Raw genomic sequence first — 14,507 nt, 5'->3', positions numbered from 1 at the left:
CATTTTTATCACAAAAATCCAAGCAAAATATTAAGCATATCATCATATCACACTCATGCTGTAATACACACACATATTTTATCCTCAGCCAGACTCCTTATTGGTGCTCATTGTGCTTCTGATTCTTTTGCAGCTTTGAGTTTCTCCTTTTTTCCTTTTGATGACGAAGGAGACGTTACCGACTCTCCAGGAAAGAGTACAATGTTTTGCCTCTTCCTTTTTTAATTGCATTTTTCTCGCCAATCTTATAACAAAACACAAGTTTCTGCACTGCTATTTGAATAATGCTCCCAAGGATATCACTGTGTTCCAGCGCTGCTTTTATAAAGCATGAAGGTTTGGAAGTTATCAGGGATGGTTGGGTCACCAGTAGGAACTGGGGGAAACCATTTAATTAATGTTATCCAAAGCATTATTACATTTTAACCCATTTATTGCTCTTTATAAATGTAGTTTTCTACTATTTTTAGTTTTATGCGACCTTGCTTTTTTTACACTCACATTTTTACTTTTTTTTATTTACAAGATCTGAATGGCTTGAATTTTAATTTTAAAAAGTAAATTGGAAAATTTGGATGTTTTAATATTTTTAACAGTAAGTTTATTTACAGAGCAAGCAAATGTCTGAAACTGAGGTATGAATAAAAATGCAGTCATTTCCTTTCTTCATCGCATGTAGATCCATGATTAAATTCAAATTTTATTTATAAAGCGCTTTTCATGCAAAAAGTAATACGAACTGCTTCACATAATAAACAATTTATGTAAATTTAAAAAGCCTTCACACACCTGATGTACAGTACATGGCAGAAATTTAAAAACACACACCTCATAATGAGGTCTTACACACACACAAACATATATGTTCCCAAACATGAACACAGAGACCGCCACAAGGAATGATCCAGATCAGGAAGGCCATAGGGCTGCAGTGCAGGTCCCCCTACCATCTAGATGAGAGCAATCACCATGGCAACAACCCTGCGGACCAAGCAGGCAAAGCTCCCGGGTAGGTTCTAGTCTTGAGTTTAGGAACGTTTAAAAGGCTGGAAGCAGAGGACCTCAGGGTCTCTGAGGGCTCATAATTTAAAAGCAGGTCAGATAAATAAGGCACAAGAGAAATGTATCCATTCCTGCAAGCAGAGCAAATTCCAGATGCTGCAGTGGCCAAACTTCCCAACTTCCCAACTAAAAAAGGACAATGTATGGGCCCAAACCAGCCGGGAAGCGCTGCATGCCTCATCAGCAGTGCACTACGCTGCATTAAATCTTTAGATCATGTATATTCTAAATGAAATCTAACACCAGACTGTTCTTCATCCATGCAGCATGATTGGCATGGCGCTCCTAAAAATCTCTTCTGTCATCTCACACTGGGAAGAAAAAGTTGTTTCAAATACTTTATATTTAAAAAATTAGATTCATTCCCTGCATTACCGATGCAGTGCAGGAAGGTGACTGTGTTAGTTGTTTTTACTACTTTATTTTGAAGAAGACACTTATCTACCAGCCATCTTCTTCATGCTCCGCTGCCGTTCCAGCTGCAACAGCGTTTTCTTTCCATGGACTGCCTCGTCTGCATCTATGCAACCTCAAACTCTGTTGAGCGAAACTAAATGTGTTATTGTCCAACATCAGGATCACACTGCTTTTAGGTATGTTCCTGATGCGGTCAGGAAAGCTCCTCTTGTTTGTTTTCATGCGCTTTAAAAGCTCCGGTTCGAGCTGTTAAACCATCCACATCTGTTCCTGCTGGGGAGGCGGTTACTGTGGCTGAGCATCGCAGGTATCACTCGGTGTCAGAGCCCAGTGACTAAACAAAGGAAGGCCAAAATAACCATTTTGGAAAGACTGGACTCGATAAAATATACAATGTGTTGCATCAAATCTGTTTCCAAGAATGTGGACCAAGCATGGCTGGTAAAAGGGCTTTTGGTGCCTGAGCATCACCATTCGGAGCAGATATGCTGGGGGGGGGGGTGAGACAAAGAAGCTTTTAATCTGTTGTGATGCTGTATCTGTAAAGTTTCCTTCCTCCCCCGCAGCATTTCAGCATCAGTCAGCTGCAAACCAAACGAGTTGGCAGTCTGAGAGATTAAGACGAAACGCAATCCTGCCGACATTTAGCTGCACCTACGTTTTAAGGCCAAGCCCCTAAAAAAGGCAGCAGTCTGGAGGTTTGTGTGTTATGAATCACTTGTCTTTCACCTGTTGATTCTCCTAAAGTTTCCTCATCCCTTAAAGCCCAACCTCAGAACTACTGTCAGAAAAATCCAATTCTTCTTCTTTTTTTTTATCTGAAGTCTTTATTTGACCCTGATCTGAAAAAATCAACATGTCACCAAGTGACAGGTCAAAATTATTCTACTGTTTTATACAGAAAACCAGCTTTACATGGTGTATGACAGGGTTTTGAGTAAAGTTTCTACCATAAAGTGATGAAAAATGTCTCTAAACTGTATGCATTAAATATAACACATTTAACTTTATAAGGCTGCGATGGACTGGCGAGCTGTCCAGGGTGTACCCAGCCTGTCGCCCAAAGCCAGCTGGGATAGGCTCCAGCTTCCCCGCCACCCAGAATTGGATTAAGCGGTTCAGAAAATGAATGAATGAATGAATGAATGAACTTTACAAGGTTAAAGTTAAATAAAATCCGTGAAAAAGCCACTATGGATGAATGGGGCGTCTGTAGCTCAGGAGGAACAGCAGTCGTCCTTCAACTGGAAAGTTGGGAGGTCGATTCCAGGCTTCCCCTGACCAAAATGCCGAAGTGTCCTGGGGCAAGACACTGAACCCCAAGCTGCCCTCCGACGTGGCTATCAGGGTATGAGTGTGCGTGTGAATGGGTGAATGTGACAAGTAGTGTAAAGCGCTTTGAGTGGTCTGTATGACTAGAAAAGCACTATAGAAGTACAAGTCTGTACTACTACTATTATTATTACTATAACTACTCGACTGCAACTGTGTCCTATTTTTCCATCATATTTGATATTTTACTAAAACTCTAGCAGGAGCTGAGACGATGCCTCAAGTCATTTTAGAGGTTTAAATTCCCACAGATGTTTATATTAGTCTTACATCCCAGAATGCAAAGATTACAAAGAATCAATCAATATTTGTAGATTAAATGTTATTAATGGAAAAAAAGGATTTATTTTTTTTTAGATAACCAACCAATGCCATCTCTCCACTAAAACATCAGCAGCATAATTCCTTCAGATCTGGGTCTCCTTGACGACATACATGATGGACATACTGGGGGATGTGGAGGTGACGGTCCTCTGCAGTGACCGAAGTAACGAATGTCTTTTTAAAAATAAAGTAAAACTTATGAATCTGATCGCCAACTGTGAACAGAAATACATCAGGTGGGTTGGTTTTGTTTGATGTTTGGAGATTTCTCTTGTTTTTAAGCAGGGTTTGTGCATGTGTGGGTTTATTTTTGTCCCTCTTGTGAAGAAATTTTTTTTTAAAAGTTGGTAAAAAAAAAAAAAAAAAAAAAAATTAACTGGAGCTACGCTCATCCAGCAGCATCTCTGGACATCATGAAGCATGACTTGTCCGAAGCGACCATGTGACTCTCTGTGGGCTCAAACACAAGATCTATCATGTGTTCTCTACAACCGCCTCATAGGAGGGGGGGAGATTATTCAAACGACACACAAGCAGAAAAGTAGGACACTGAGCCAGTGGGCATGAAACTGATAACCCCATGATGCAGCGCAGCCGTCCTTCCTGTCTTTCATCTCTTCTGCAGTTCACATCCCATCTGGCCATGAACACCATCAAGAGGAGATCCAGCATGTTCAGATGACAGTTTGGAAAAGAAGCACAGGATGTGGACATGAAAATGACCGAAAGATGAAGCGCATGGGCTTCCTTTGGCAGAGGGAGTGGGATCAAGTCTGTTTTTAAGTCTGTGGCTGTCCTGCGGTCAGTGAGCCCGCTGGATTAGGCGTCTCTGAGTCGAGTAATCTCTGTTGAAGAAGGATTTGAAGAGCAGAGTTTCTCAGAAAACACTTACTCACTGAAATACCTGAAAGAAATTGAACAGAACAGCAGGAATTTATTCTTTTTTTTTATTCCAAAGACACCTTTCAAAGTTCATCTTCTGCTCCATCTGATGAAGATTTGCAGATTTTTCCATCTGATAATGAACTGAGAAATAATGAACTGTTTACTTACTGTGTTTACATACAACGACGAAAGAATGATCCTTTAACTAAAACTGCAACGATATCTAATATGATTAGAGGAAAGATAATGATGAGGGCCATCAAACAGACCCTACAACATGCAACCCTCTCCGTATGCAAGCGCTGGGTGCACACAGCGAACTGCTGAATTAGCCAGCAGGAGCACTAAAATGAAACGAAATGAATTCTCCTGTATTAATTATGCACTATAAAACTGAACTCTGGTGCTTCTTGATTAATGTGCGCTTCAAGCTGAGCGGGGGCCCGCTGGGCGCCGCGTGCGATCCCTCTACGCACATGAGTTAACACGCCAAAGAGGTCCAAGAGAACAAAGTGAGAGGTAGAAAAACAAAGGAGGAAGTGACGACATCAGGGCTAGTCAAGGACTTTCAAGGAGTTCAAGGGTCGGTCAAGCTGGGAGGATGTTTAATGTCGTCTTCAACCCTCCAAAACTCTGAGTCAATAAAAAAAATAAAGTCTTCATTCTGGACGAGGAGGAAACTTTAAATCAGAGGAAAGCTTACTTTTAATTGCAGACACTGATTATGCAGCAGAGATGGATAGTTTCTTCTGAGTGTGTGTGTGTGTGTGTGTGTGTGAGTCATGTCACAACATCCTCTCATTGAGGAAACTGTCTTTAATTATCAAGGTGCAAAGCATCCGTGCTGTGCTTGTTTGTCTGTCAGCAGAGACAGAAGTGAGAGGAGCAAATTCATCTCAAGTCACTAATGAAGCCGACTTGTTGCATCTGAACGGCTGAAATGATTCCAGGTTTATTCGTGGCATCAAATTAACGTGTTGTTTTCAGGACAAGCAGGTCTGTTACAGAGGCGACAGAAGGTGGAGTTTTCAGCGAGTTGCGACTGCAGGGACTGTTGCTCATGTCTGAGATGCCAATACTGATACATATTTAATAAACTGCACATTCCTAACATTACACTGGCTGCCCAGGAGGCTCCATCATAATCATCAAAATGCTAAATTTTTATTAGATTCCACACATATGTGTGAGTCATTTTCTGTATCATCAGGCGAAGATGATGAGATGCCTCAGCTTCAGGCAGCCAGGCTCGGTTCCTCCCTCTGGACCCTATCAGGCTTCATGTCTTCCCTGTTTTCAGTGTCTGAACATTTTAATGATTAAATAAGCAACTAGCATTTTTAAAGACTGGAATGGACCTGTTTATGTAGGAAGGGATGGGGTTTGGATGTGTTGCAGGACAGCAACACCCTCCAGTATCTGCCAATCAAAATACAGTATTAGATTTAATACCAGTAAAAATACAATAAAAATATTTATTAAACCTTTTGATGCATAGTGGCCATTTAATGGACACCTATTTACAAGCTTTTTTCCTGCATATCCATGAATGAGGATGGCGTTTTTATATATAAACCACTTCAGTGGATGTTAGTGAGTCTTCCAATATGTTTCCACTCAATGGAGAATAAATAAATATATGATATAATTGAACATAATGTAATTAAGCAAGTTTGCCTTTGTGATAAACAGCAAAAGAAAATGATACAGCTATATTTTATACAAGATTTACATCATATAATTAAGATTATATACTATTTCGTAAATATTTTATTGAAAGCATTCAAATAATTCATGATAAATTCTAAATATCACAAATAAACAATAAAAAGTATCATCGCATATGTCTGTAGAAGAAAGAAAAATGAAGAAAAAAATGTGTCGTATTTTTTATGAATTTATGCATGAAAGGGTCAAATATTTCAATACAATGTGCTAATATTAAATATATCATTTGTGTCTACTCCCTGGTGTATTCCTTCCATGTCCTCTGTGTCACATGACTGTTGCAGCCAATCAGATGTCATGGTGACGATGGTTGTGTTGATTATAATAATGATACTGTGTTTTATTATCTTATTAAATACTTGATATTATTTCATTTTGAAATGTAATTTTACAATATTTTATCCTTTTTTTTAAAGATCTACTTTCATTTTGTTTCAATTTAATTTACTCATAAATATATAATATTTTCACTTTATAGGATCAAGTTGTGATATATTTTTCATATTGCCCTTAAAATAAAGATGTGCACCGTTTCAATCGTCCGCTTTTCCTTTGAGGTGCAGCTTGTTAGAATTACTGACATCTTGTGGTAAAGATGGGTTAGGGGGTAAAGATGGGCACAGAAACGAGTCAAATACCAAGCACACATATGAATGTATGGTGGTCATTAGTGATCAAAATTCTTCCAGAAATAAACATGTTTTCATCTGAGAGTGGATCAGTGGCCTCAGACACAACAATGGCTGCACTACAGGTACATGTGTACTGTCTTCTTCTATGGTCCTTTTAAGGCAGGGATCTCCAAATGCGGTTGTCAAGGGCCGGTGTCCTGCAGGTACTGGATGTTTACCGCCTGCAAAACAACTGATTTGATACAATTTATCTCCACAGCTTGTGTCAGGTTTCACGCAAGTTAGTTAATGATCCATTCATTTGAATACAGTAGTGTGTTCCTGCAGAGAAACGTTCAGTACCTGCAGGACACCTGCCTTAACAGGGAAACCTTCCAGTACCTGCAGGACACCAGCCTTAACAGGGAAACCTTCCAGTACCTGCAGGACACCAGCCTTAACAGGGAAACCTTCCAGTACCTCAGGAGACCTGCTTCACAAGAAAACATCCAGTACCTGCAGGACACCAGCCTTCAAAGGGAAACATCTAGTACCTGCAGGACACCTGGCTTCACAGGGAAACATCTAGTACCTGCAGGACACCAGCCTTCACAAGGAAACATCCAGTACCTGCAGGACACCGGCCTTCAAAGGGAAACATCTAGTACCTGCAGGACACCAGCCTTCACAAGGAAACATCCAGTACCTGCAGGACACCGGCCTTCACAAGGAAACATCCAGTACCTGCAGGACACCAGCCTTCAAAGGGAAACATCTAGTACCTGCAGGACACCAGCCTTCAAAGGGAAACATCTAGTACCTGCAGGACACCAGCCTTCACAAGGAAACATCCAGTACCTGCAGGACACCGGCCTTCAAAGGGAAACATCTAGTACCTGCAGGACACCAGCCTTCACAAGGAAACATCCAGTACCTGCAGGACACCGGCCTTCACAAGGAAACATCCAGTACCTGCAGGACACCGGCCTTCAAAGGGAAACATCTAGTACCTGCAGGACACCAGCCTTCAAAGGGAAACATCTAGTACCTGCAGGACACCAGCCTTCACAAGGAAACATCCAGTACCTGCAGGACACCGGCCTTCAAAGGGAAACATCTAGTACCTGCAGGACACCAGCCTTCAAAGGGAAACATCCAGTACCTGCAGGACACCAGCCTTCAAAGGGAAACATCTAGTACCTGCAGGACACCAGCCTTCAAAGGGAAACATCTAGTACCTGCAGGACACCAGCCTTCAAAGGGAAACATACAGTACCTGCAGGACACCTGCCTTCACAAGGAAACATCTAGTACCTGCAGGACACCAGCCTTCACAGGGAAACATCCAGTACCTGCAGGACACCAGCCTTAAAAGAGAAACATCTAGTACCTGCAGGACACCTGGCTGAAAAGAGAAACATCTAGTACCTGCAGGACACCAGCCTTAAAAGAGAAACATCTAGTACCTGCAGGACACCTGCCTTCACAAGGAAACATCTAGTACCTGCAGGACACCTGGCTTCACAGGGAAACATCCAGTACCTGCAGGACACCAGCCTTCACAGGGAAACATCCAGTACCTGCAGGACACCGGCCTTCAAAGGGAAACATCCAGTACCTGCAGGACACCGACCTTCAAAGGGAAACATCCAGTACCTGCAGGACACCGGCCTTCACAGGGAAACATCTAGTACCTGCAGGACACCAGCCTTCACAGGGAAACATCCAGTACCTGCAGGACACCTGCCTTCACAGGGAAACATCTAGTACCTGCAGGACACCGGCCTTCAAAGGGAAACATCTAGTACCTGCAGGACACCAGCCTTAAAAGAGAAACATCTAGTACCTGCAGGACACCTGGCTGAAAAGAGAAACATCTAGTACCTGCAGGACACCAGCCTTAAAAGAGAAACATCTAGTACCTGCAGGACACCTGGCTGAAAAGGGAAACATCTAGTACCTGCAGGACACCAGCCTTCAAAGGGAAACATCTAGTACCTGCAGGACACCTGCCTTCAAAGGGAAACTTCTAGTACCTGCAGGACACCTGGCTGAAAAGAGAAACATCTAGTACCTGCAGGACACCTGGCTGAAAAGAGAAACATCTAGTACCTGCAGGATACCTGGCTTCACAGGGAAACATCCAGTACCTGCAGGACACCTGGCTTCACAGGGAAACATCCAGTACCTGCAGGACACCAGCCTTAAAAGAGAAACATCTAGTACCTGCAGGACACCTGGCTGAAAAGAGAAACATCTAGTACCTGCAGGACACCAGCCTTAAAAGAGAAACATCTAGTACCTGCAGGACACCTGGCTGAAAAGAGAAACATCTAGTACCTGCAGGACACCAGCCTTAAAAGAGAAACATCTAGTACCTGCAGGACACCTGGCTGAAAAGGGAAACATCTAGTACCTGCAGGACACCAGCCTTCAAAGGGAAACATCCAGTACCTGCAGGACACCAGCCTTCAAAGGGAAACTTCTAGTACCTGCAGGACACCTGGCTGAAAAGAGAAACATCTAGTACCTGCAGGACACCTGGCTGAAAAGAGAAACATCTAGTACCTGCAGGACACCTGGCTTCACAGGGAAACATCCAGTACCTGCAGGACACCTGGCTTCAAGGACCGTATTTGGTGATTCTTGTTTTAAGGCATTGGTTATTTGAAACAGTGATCCAGTCCCTATAAAAGAAAAATCTGGTACTGCATTTTTAAAGCTCAGGTTGTTTGTTCACACAGAGTAGTTTGTCCACTTAGCGACACTGTAGCAAAAATAGTAACACAAATATGGCAGCTTCCATGTATGTGGACCTACAGTAGGTAAATATTAATGTCTCACAATAAGAGAATAAAAGTGTGTTAGTAAAGTGATTAAATTCCAACAGAAAGGGTTTTAATGATATACTGAAATATTCTGTCATTGACCTGATTTTGTTACACGTCAGACCTTCAGGACTGGACGTGGTCGTCTGTGTATAAATCTGCTACAAACAACGGAAGCATGATGTGGCCAAAACGTTTGATCCCGGAGGTCACCATTAGGGTCAGTGCACAGCACTTAGACTCTGCTATAGTGAAAAGGTCAACTTTCTGGTCACACTGCATTTCCAGGGTGTTTCCATAAACAACAGTTTAAGGTATGAGTGTTTGCCAAGGTACAACACGAAGAATAAAGATGCTGGTAGTTGTGAACAAAACTCCAGAACTATCCTCTGATGGCATCTTCATGCTCTTGTTTACATTACTGACTCTTGCAGTTAAATCAATGTTGGGGCTCATGCCTGGCGTTAACAAGAGAGGTCTAACTGAATCAGGACCACATGTCAGCCATGATACATACATTGGTACCTAGAGTATATCCCATCCTTTGAGGAGCAAAAGTGATCAGTATCAATGAAAAAATGTTGGTTTCACTCATCCCTACATCTGGAGTCCTGCTTCAGACCTCACTCAGACTAGGAAAGTGGATCATATAACTCCAGTCCTCAGATCTTTATACTGGTTTCCTTCGAAATCCTGCTGTTCGTTTATAAAGCGCTGAATGGTTGGAGGTGTTGGTTGGAATGGTTGGAACAAACTTCTTGGTCTTTGCAGGTGTTTGCAGCAACGTCACGCAGCGTCCCAGATGTAAAAGTTGTATCGCGCGGTTTTTCAGTGTCAGGACGCCGCTGGGTACGCATGACAGATGTCACTGTCCGAGTCCGGAAGTTGGCGCTTTAAGGTCAGAAAGTTACGTAATGCATCTTTAATTCAAGACTAAAGACTCTTTAACCTTTTTATCCAAACACATATCTCATTTTGTCGTCTTATTGGGATGAGTTTATACTTTGCAAGTTGCTCATCTACTTGTTTTGAATGTTAATCGTGTCATGTAAGCCTGTAAGGACTGAGCACACACGCAGATGACTCTTAAATAAAATATTCATTCCTTATTCCTCAGACTGTAACTTTTATTTCATGCACTTATCTACTTTATCTAACAGGGTCAGCCGGACCCTCCACACACAAGCACCACTGTTCTAAAACACACAACGTCATACAATCATGCAGGAGTTGCACCTCTCCAGAGGGACGAATCAGTTGTTGAGGATCCTTTAAATATTCTCAGAGCGTGCACAGAGAAATAGAAATAAACCTATTAAAGTCATATTCCTTCTAAGTCCAGGCTGCTGCGACAGTGTTGACGTGCACTTGGACTTACACGAGCTCAGAAAAAGACCTTTCACCAGAAGATGGGTTCTCATGTACGGACAAAGCATGCAGATTGTGAGCAAGCAGCACAGTTAGAAGAAGCAAAAACAACCAGGAGGAGAGAAACAGACAGGCATGTTTACGATGTGTGTGTGTGTGTGTGTGTGTGTATACAGGTGTTTAAGCTGCTGGTGGGTGGATGCTGTGATGTTCAATAATGCATCAGGTGCCCCTACGACACATTCATTATTGTGCGTGGACATTCACCTGTGGGCGGATGACTCTCTCGATGTTCTTCAGGGCCGTGTCGGGGGAGGGGGGCGAGCAGTCTGGAGTGGGGCCTGTTGAGCAGTTGTCATGGTTACTGTGCTCCCCCTCACTCAGCGGTACATGGGACAAGTGACCTTGGAGGAAAAAGAAAGTGTGAGAAGCAGCTATTTTGCTTTTCTTGTACTGGAAAACATAGGAGGCAAGTCTGAGCCTGACTTAGTCTGGAAACGTCTTATTAATAAGATAACATGAAGATTTCATAGCTTATAGAGTCTGATGTACATAGAGACCAGTTGACGGGATCAGAGCATCCAGCAGGACTTAAGATGTCTGATCTGCAGGTATCTGCACTTCTGCACCAGATAAAATAAAACTCACATGTATAACATGATTTCATGTCTGGCTAACTGACTTTTTATCCATTTATGTCAACAAATTTACCTTTATCCAGATTTTTTATTTTTTTTAAAAAGAGCAAAAAAAAAACCCCAAAACACCTTATTTCCAATTTCGCCTCCTAAACTTTCATAAATATCTGACATAAACTTGATGTTTTTTTTTATTCCATCTTTGACAAATCTCACAACCACAAATTTGCTCAGTTACAAACTTTCCATCCAGCTGTTTATTATCTCCAGACACGATGAGCAACGTGCACATATGAGGCTCAGGGAATGTTGCATTCAGGATGCATTTGTCAAAAGGATCATAGGAGTTCAGCACAGCTTTAGACACACAGCAGAGATAACTTCCAGGTCGAGCATCAAATCTCGACGCTTGTTAACATTTTCTTTCCTGTTTTCATACAACTGGAAAACTGGGAAACAAGTGGTCTGTTAATCATTTTTACTTTTCACACAGAAGGAAACAAATCATCTAGACATCTCATTTTTTTTAATGGAAAGGTCTTTGTTTTATATTTTTTGAGAAAAATAGAAGGAAAGCACTGAAAAAGTCCTCACAAACATGGTGAGACTATTGACTTTCTCATCAAAAGGTGAATTTTCAAGTTTGCAGTTTAGCATTAAAGTTGTAAATGACTCTGAGGTGTCGCCTTCGGCCATATAACGGTTACAGATTTCCTTACTTGTCCCATGCAGATGTTTCAAAAATGTCATAACTATTGTGATTAAAATGATCTTTTCTTTCCTTTTACTTTCCATTATTTCTATGTCAAAAAGGAAAAAACAACCACAACTTCTGCTGCATGTTGCATGCATCATACACAACCATGTATGTGTTCTTATGTGTTTGAAAGTGTCTTGAGGTCGTGTACAGCCAGCCTGTCCGGTTTGATGTCTTCCTCAGTTGAACCACACACACTCAAACACACACACACACACACACACACACACACACACACACACACACACACAGAACATGTGTGTCAGCTGAGTGTGGAGTTAATTTCCCCCGGTGTAAGAGCATTTAACAGAGAGGAGGGGAAAGGGAAAGGAAAGAGAGAGGAGGGAAGTGCTGAAACGGCCTGAATTAAATTTCACAGGGACGAAGCATCTGTCTTAATCAGGAGCAGAATTAACACAAAATAACACACCCTGCCCCAGCACTGCTGTCCGGGGTCCCGACACACAAACACACACGCCAGCAGCTTCCTGTCAGCCGCCACATGGATCCTATAAGGTAGCAAACCATCACCCAATTACAGACTCAGTCTGGACTGGTAACACACACACACACACACACACACACACACACACACACACCCAGGGTGACCTCTCACAGAGAACACAGTCTCAGTTCATTACTTTAGAGGAATGTTCCTTTCAGATACGTTTGAAAGAGAAAAGTAAGATTACTCTTCCTTCCTCTGAGGTTCGGCTTCTGCATCCTCCGTCCTCTTCCTTCCTATAGCTTCACTAAACATCTTTCTGCACCAATGTTTCTTACGAAGGATATCTTGTCTTCTGTTCTCCAACTTTTCTTCATCCACCTTCTGTCTGTGGAGCACAGGTGATGCATAACCACGGATTCTGGATTCTCGAGAAAAAGCAATTAAAAACTAAAAAAATAAAAGTTTTTTTTTTAAAAATAAATATTTAGATTGATTATTTATTATCATTATTATCATTATTATTATTATTATTATAATATTTTTACAAAAATATAAATATATTTGTCAATTATTTACTGGCTAATGTCATGTTAATAAGTGTATGAATGATCATTCCAGTGTTTCAGAGAAGGAACAGTTTATATCATCTGTTATTTCACATAAAACATAAAAGAAAAAAAGTCCAACTCAGCTCTGATTTAAATGTCCATCCATTCATTTGCTCTTTGCATCTGAAATACTGCATGGCTGCTTTGTGTCACAGTTACATGACAAAGACAATGAACTGTTCTGCCTTTATGCATAAAGTGCAAAAAGAAAGCTGTTCCCTGTGGCTGCCATGTGACGATATATTAAATTATTACTCATGTCTTACTGTTTGAGGGAGATATCTTTTACATCGCCATGTTTATCCCTATACTAGCATATTTCTAACTTGTTTATTTTATTATTCATTAGCATTGCATCTTTTTTATTTGGACCCATTTTCCTTCTCAAAAGCAAGCCGATTCTGAAGAAATAAATCTGATATGTCTGATAGAAAATCCTGTGTTTGTATGGTCCATCAGGTACTATTTAACTTATAGCTGTGGGTGGTTCCAAGTATTTCCAAGACCTATTCTTAAATCTTAAATAAAATGAAGAAAACACCATGACAAAGCACGACGAGCACATTGTTTTTGCAACAATGAATTCCATATGAGATTTAATAAAAACTCAAGAAACGAGCAGGAGAGGATGTTTGCCTGGATGTTTTGCACTTGAGAGAGCTTGAAATACAATTCAATACACTGAACTCAAGTGCAAAACACTTCACTTCACCAAAAACCTCCATTTCTTCTCCCACATTCTGCATCTTTATCCATTTGCATTATGAAGCTCTTTTACAAAAGTGCTGCAATTCTGAAAACGTCCACTTATTCCTCAGAGTTTGTCACCGTTTTCCATCCTATTTTCGTTTCTTTTAGCCATCCAGCTGCAAACAGAGAGACACAATCACACACATCGGTCCTGCAGGGATGCAGGGAAAGCTTTCCAGCATGCGCAGACAAGCTGTCTTCATGCCTGTACAGACACACACGGCAGTTTTCCTGAAGGAGGTTCAAGTACAAAGCTGCAGACACACACATACATTTTACATATATAAAAAGAAACTGCCTGGAGATGACTCAGTGATTAATGTGGGCATAAATGAGAGGCCGTAAAAGCGAGAGAGACAAAGGAAAGGACTCAACAATGGGATAAATATAGATGGAGATTGAAGTTTTCTCCTGTTGAGAACACAACGCCTGTCAGGGTTGAAGCTTTGATGATGGATGTGTGTGTGTTTGATTCTTTCAAAGCCACCTAGGGCTCACTCTTAAGAAACACACTTCACCTTGCCAAAAAGAAACCTGCATTTGTGTGCAGGTTGATGTATTTCTCCAGTCTAGATATGTGCGTGTGTGTGTGTGTGTGTGTGTGTGTGTGTGTGTGTGTGTGTGTGTGTGTGTGTGTGTGTGTGTGTGTGTGTGTGTGTGTAAAGCAGTAAGAAATTACCTCGAAAAGAAGCATAAAAACAAAATGTTGCAACATCTTCGGAGGTTCAGATTCCTTTTGCAAACCAAGTTT

At 41.4% G+C, this 14,507-nt stretch overlaps 1 protein-coding gene across 4 annotated transcripts in view; it reads right to left on the bottom strand.

The window, feature by feature from the left end:
- The window catches only part of anks1b (ankyrin repeat and sterile alpha motif domain containing 1B), a gene marked incomplete at its 5' end in the record, with an annotated part of 320,790 nt that overhangs the window by 111,651 nt on the left and 194,632 nt on the right, over nucleotides 1-14,507 (bottom strand). For all 4 annotated transcript variants that reach the window (XM_079263373.1, XM_079263375.1, XM_079263374.1 and 1 more), the window contains one exon: nucleotides 10,823-10,959. In XM_079263373.1, coding sequence (XP_079119499.1) covers nucleotides 10,823-10,959 — 137 coding nt within the window. The remainder of the gene's footprint in view (nucleotides 1-10,822; nucleotides 10,960-14,507) is intronic.

The sequence above is a fragment of the Telmatherina bonti genome (assembly GCF_933228915.1).
Source record: "Telmatherina bonti genome assembly, chromosome: 23".
In the NCBI taxonomy this organism is placed as follows: domain Eukaryota; kingdom Metazoa; phylum Chordata; class Actinopteri; order Atheriniformes; family Telmatherinidae; genus Telmatherina; species Telmatherina bonti.
Note: the sequence above shows the minus strand (reverse complement) of the source record. Positions and strands in the feature narration are given on the sequence as shown.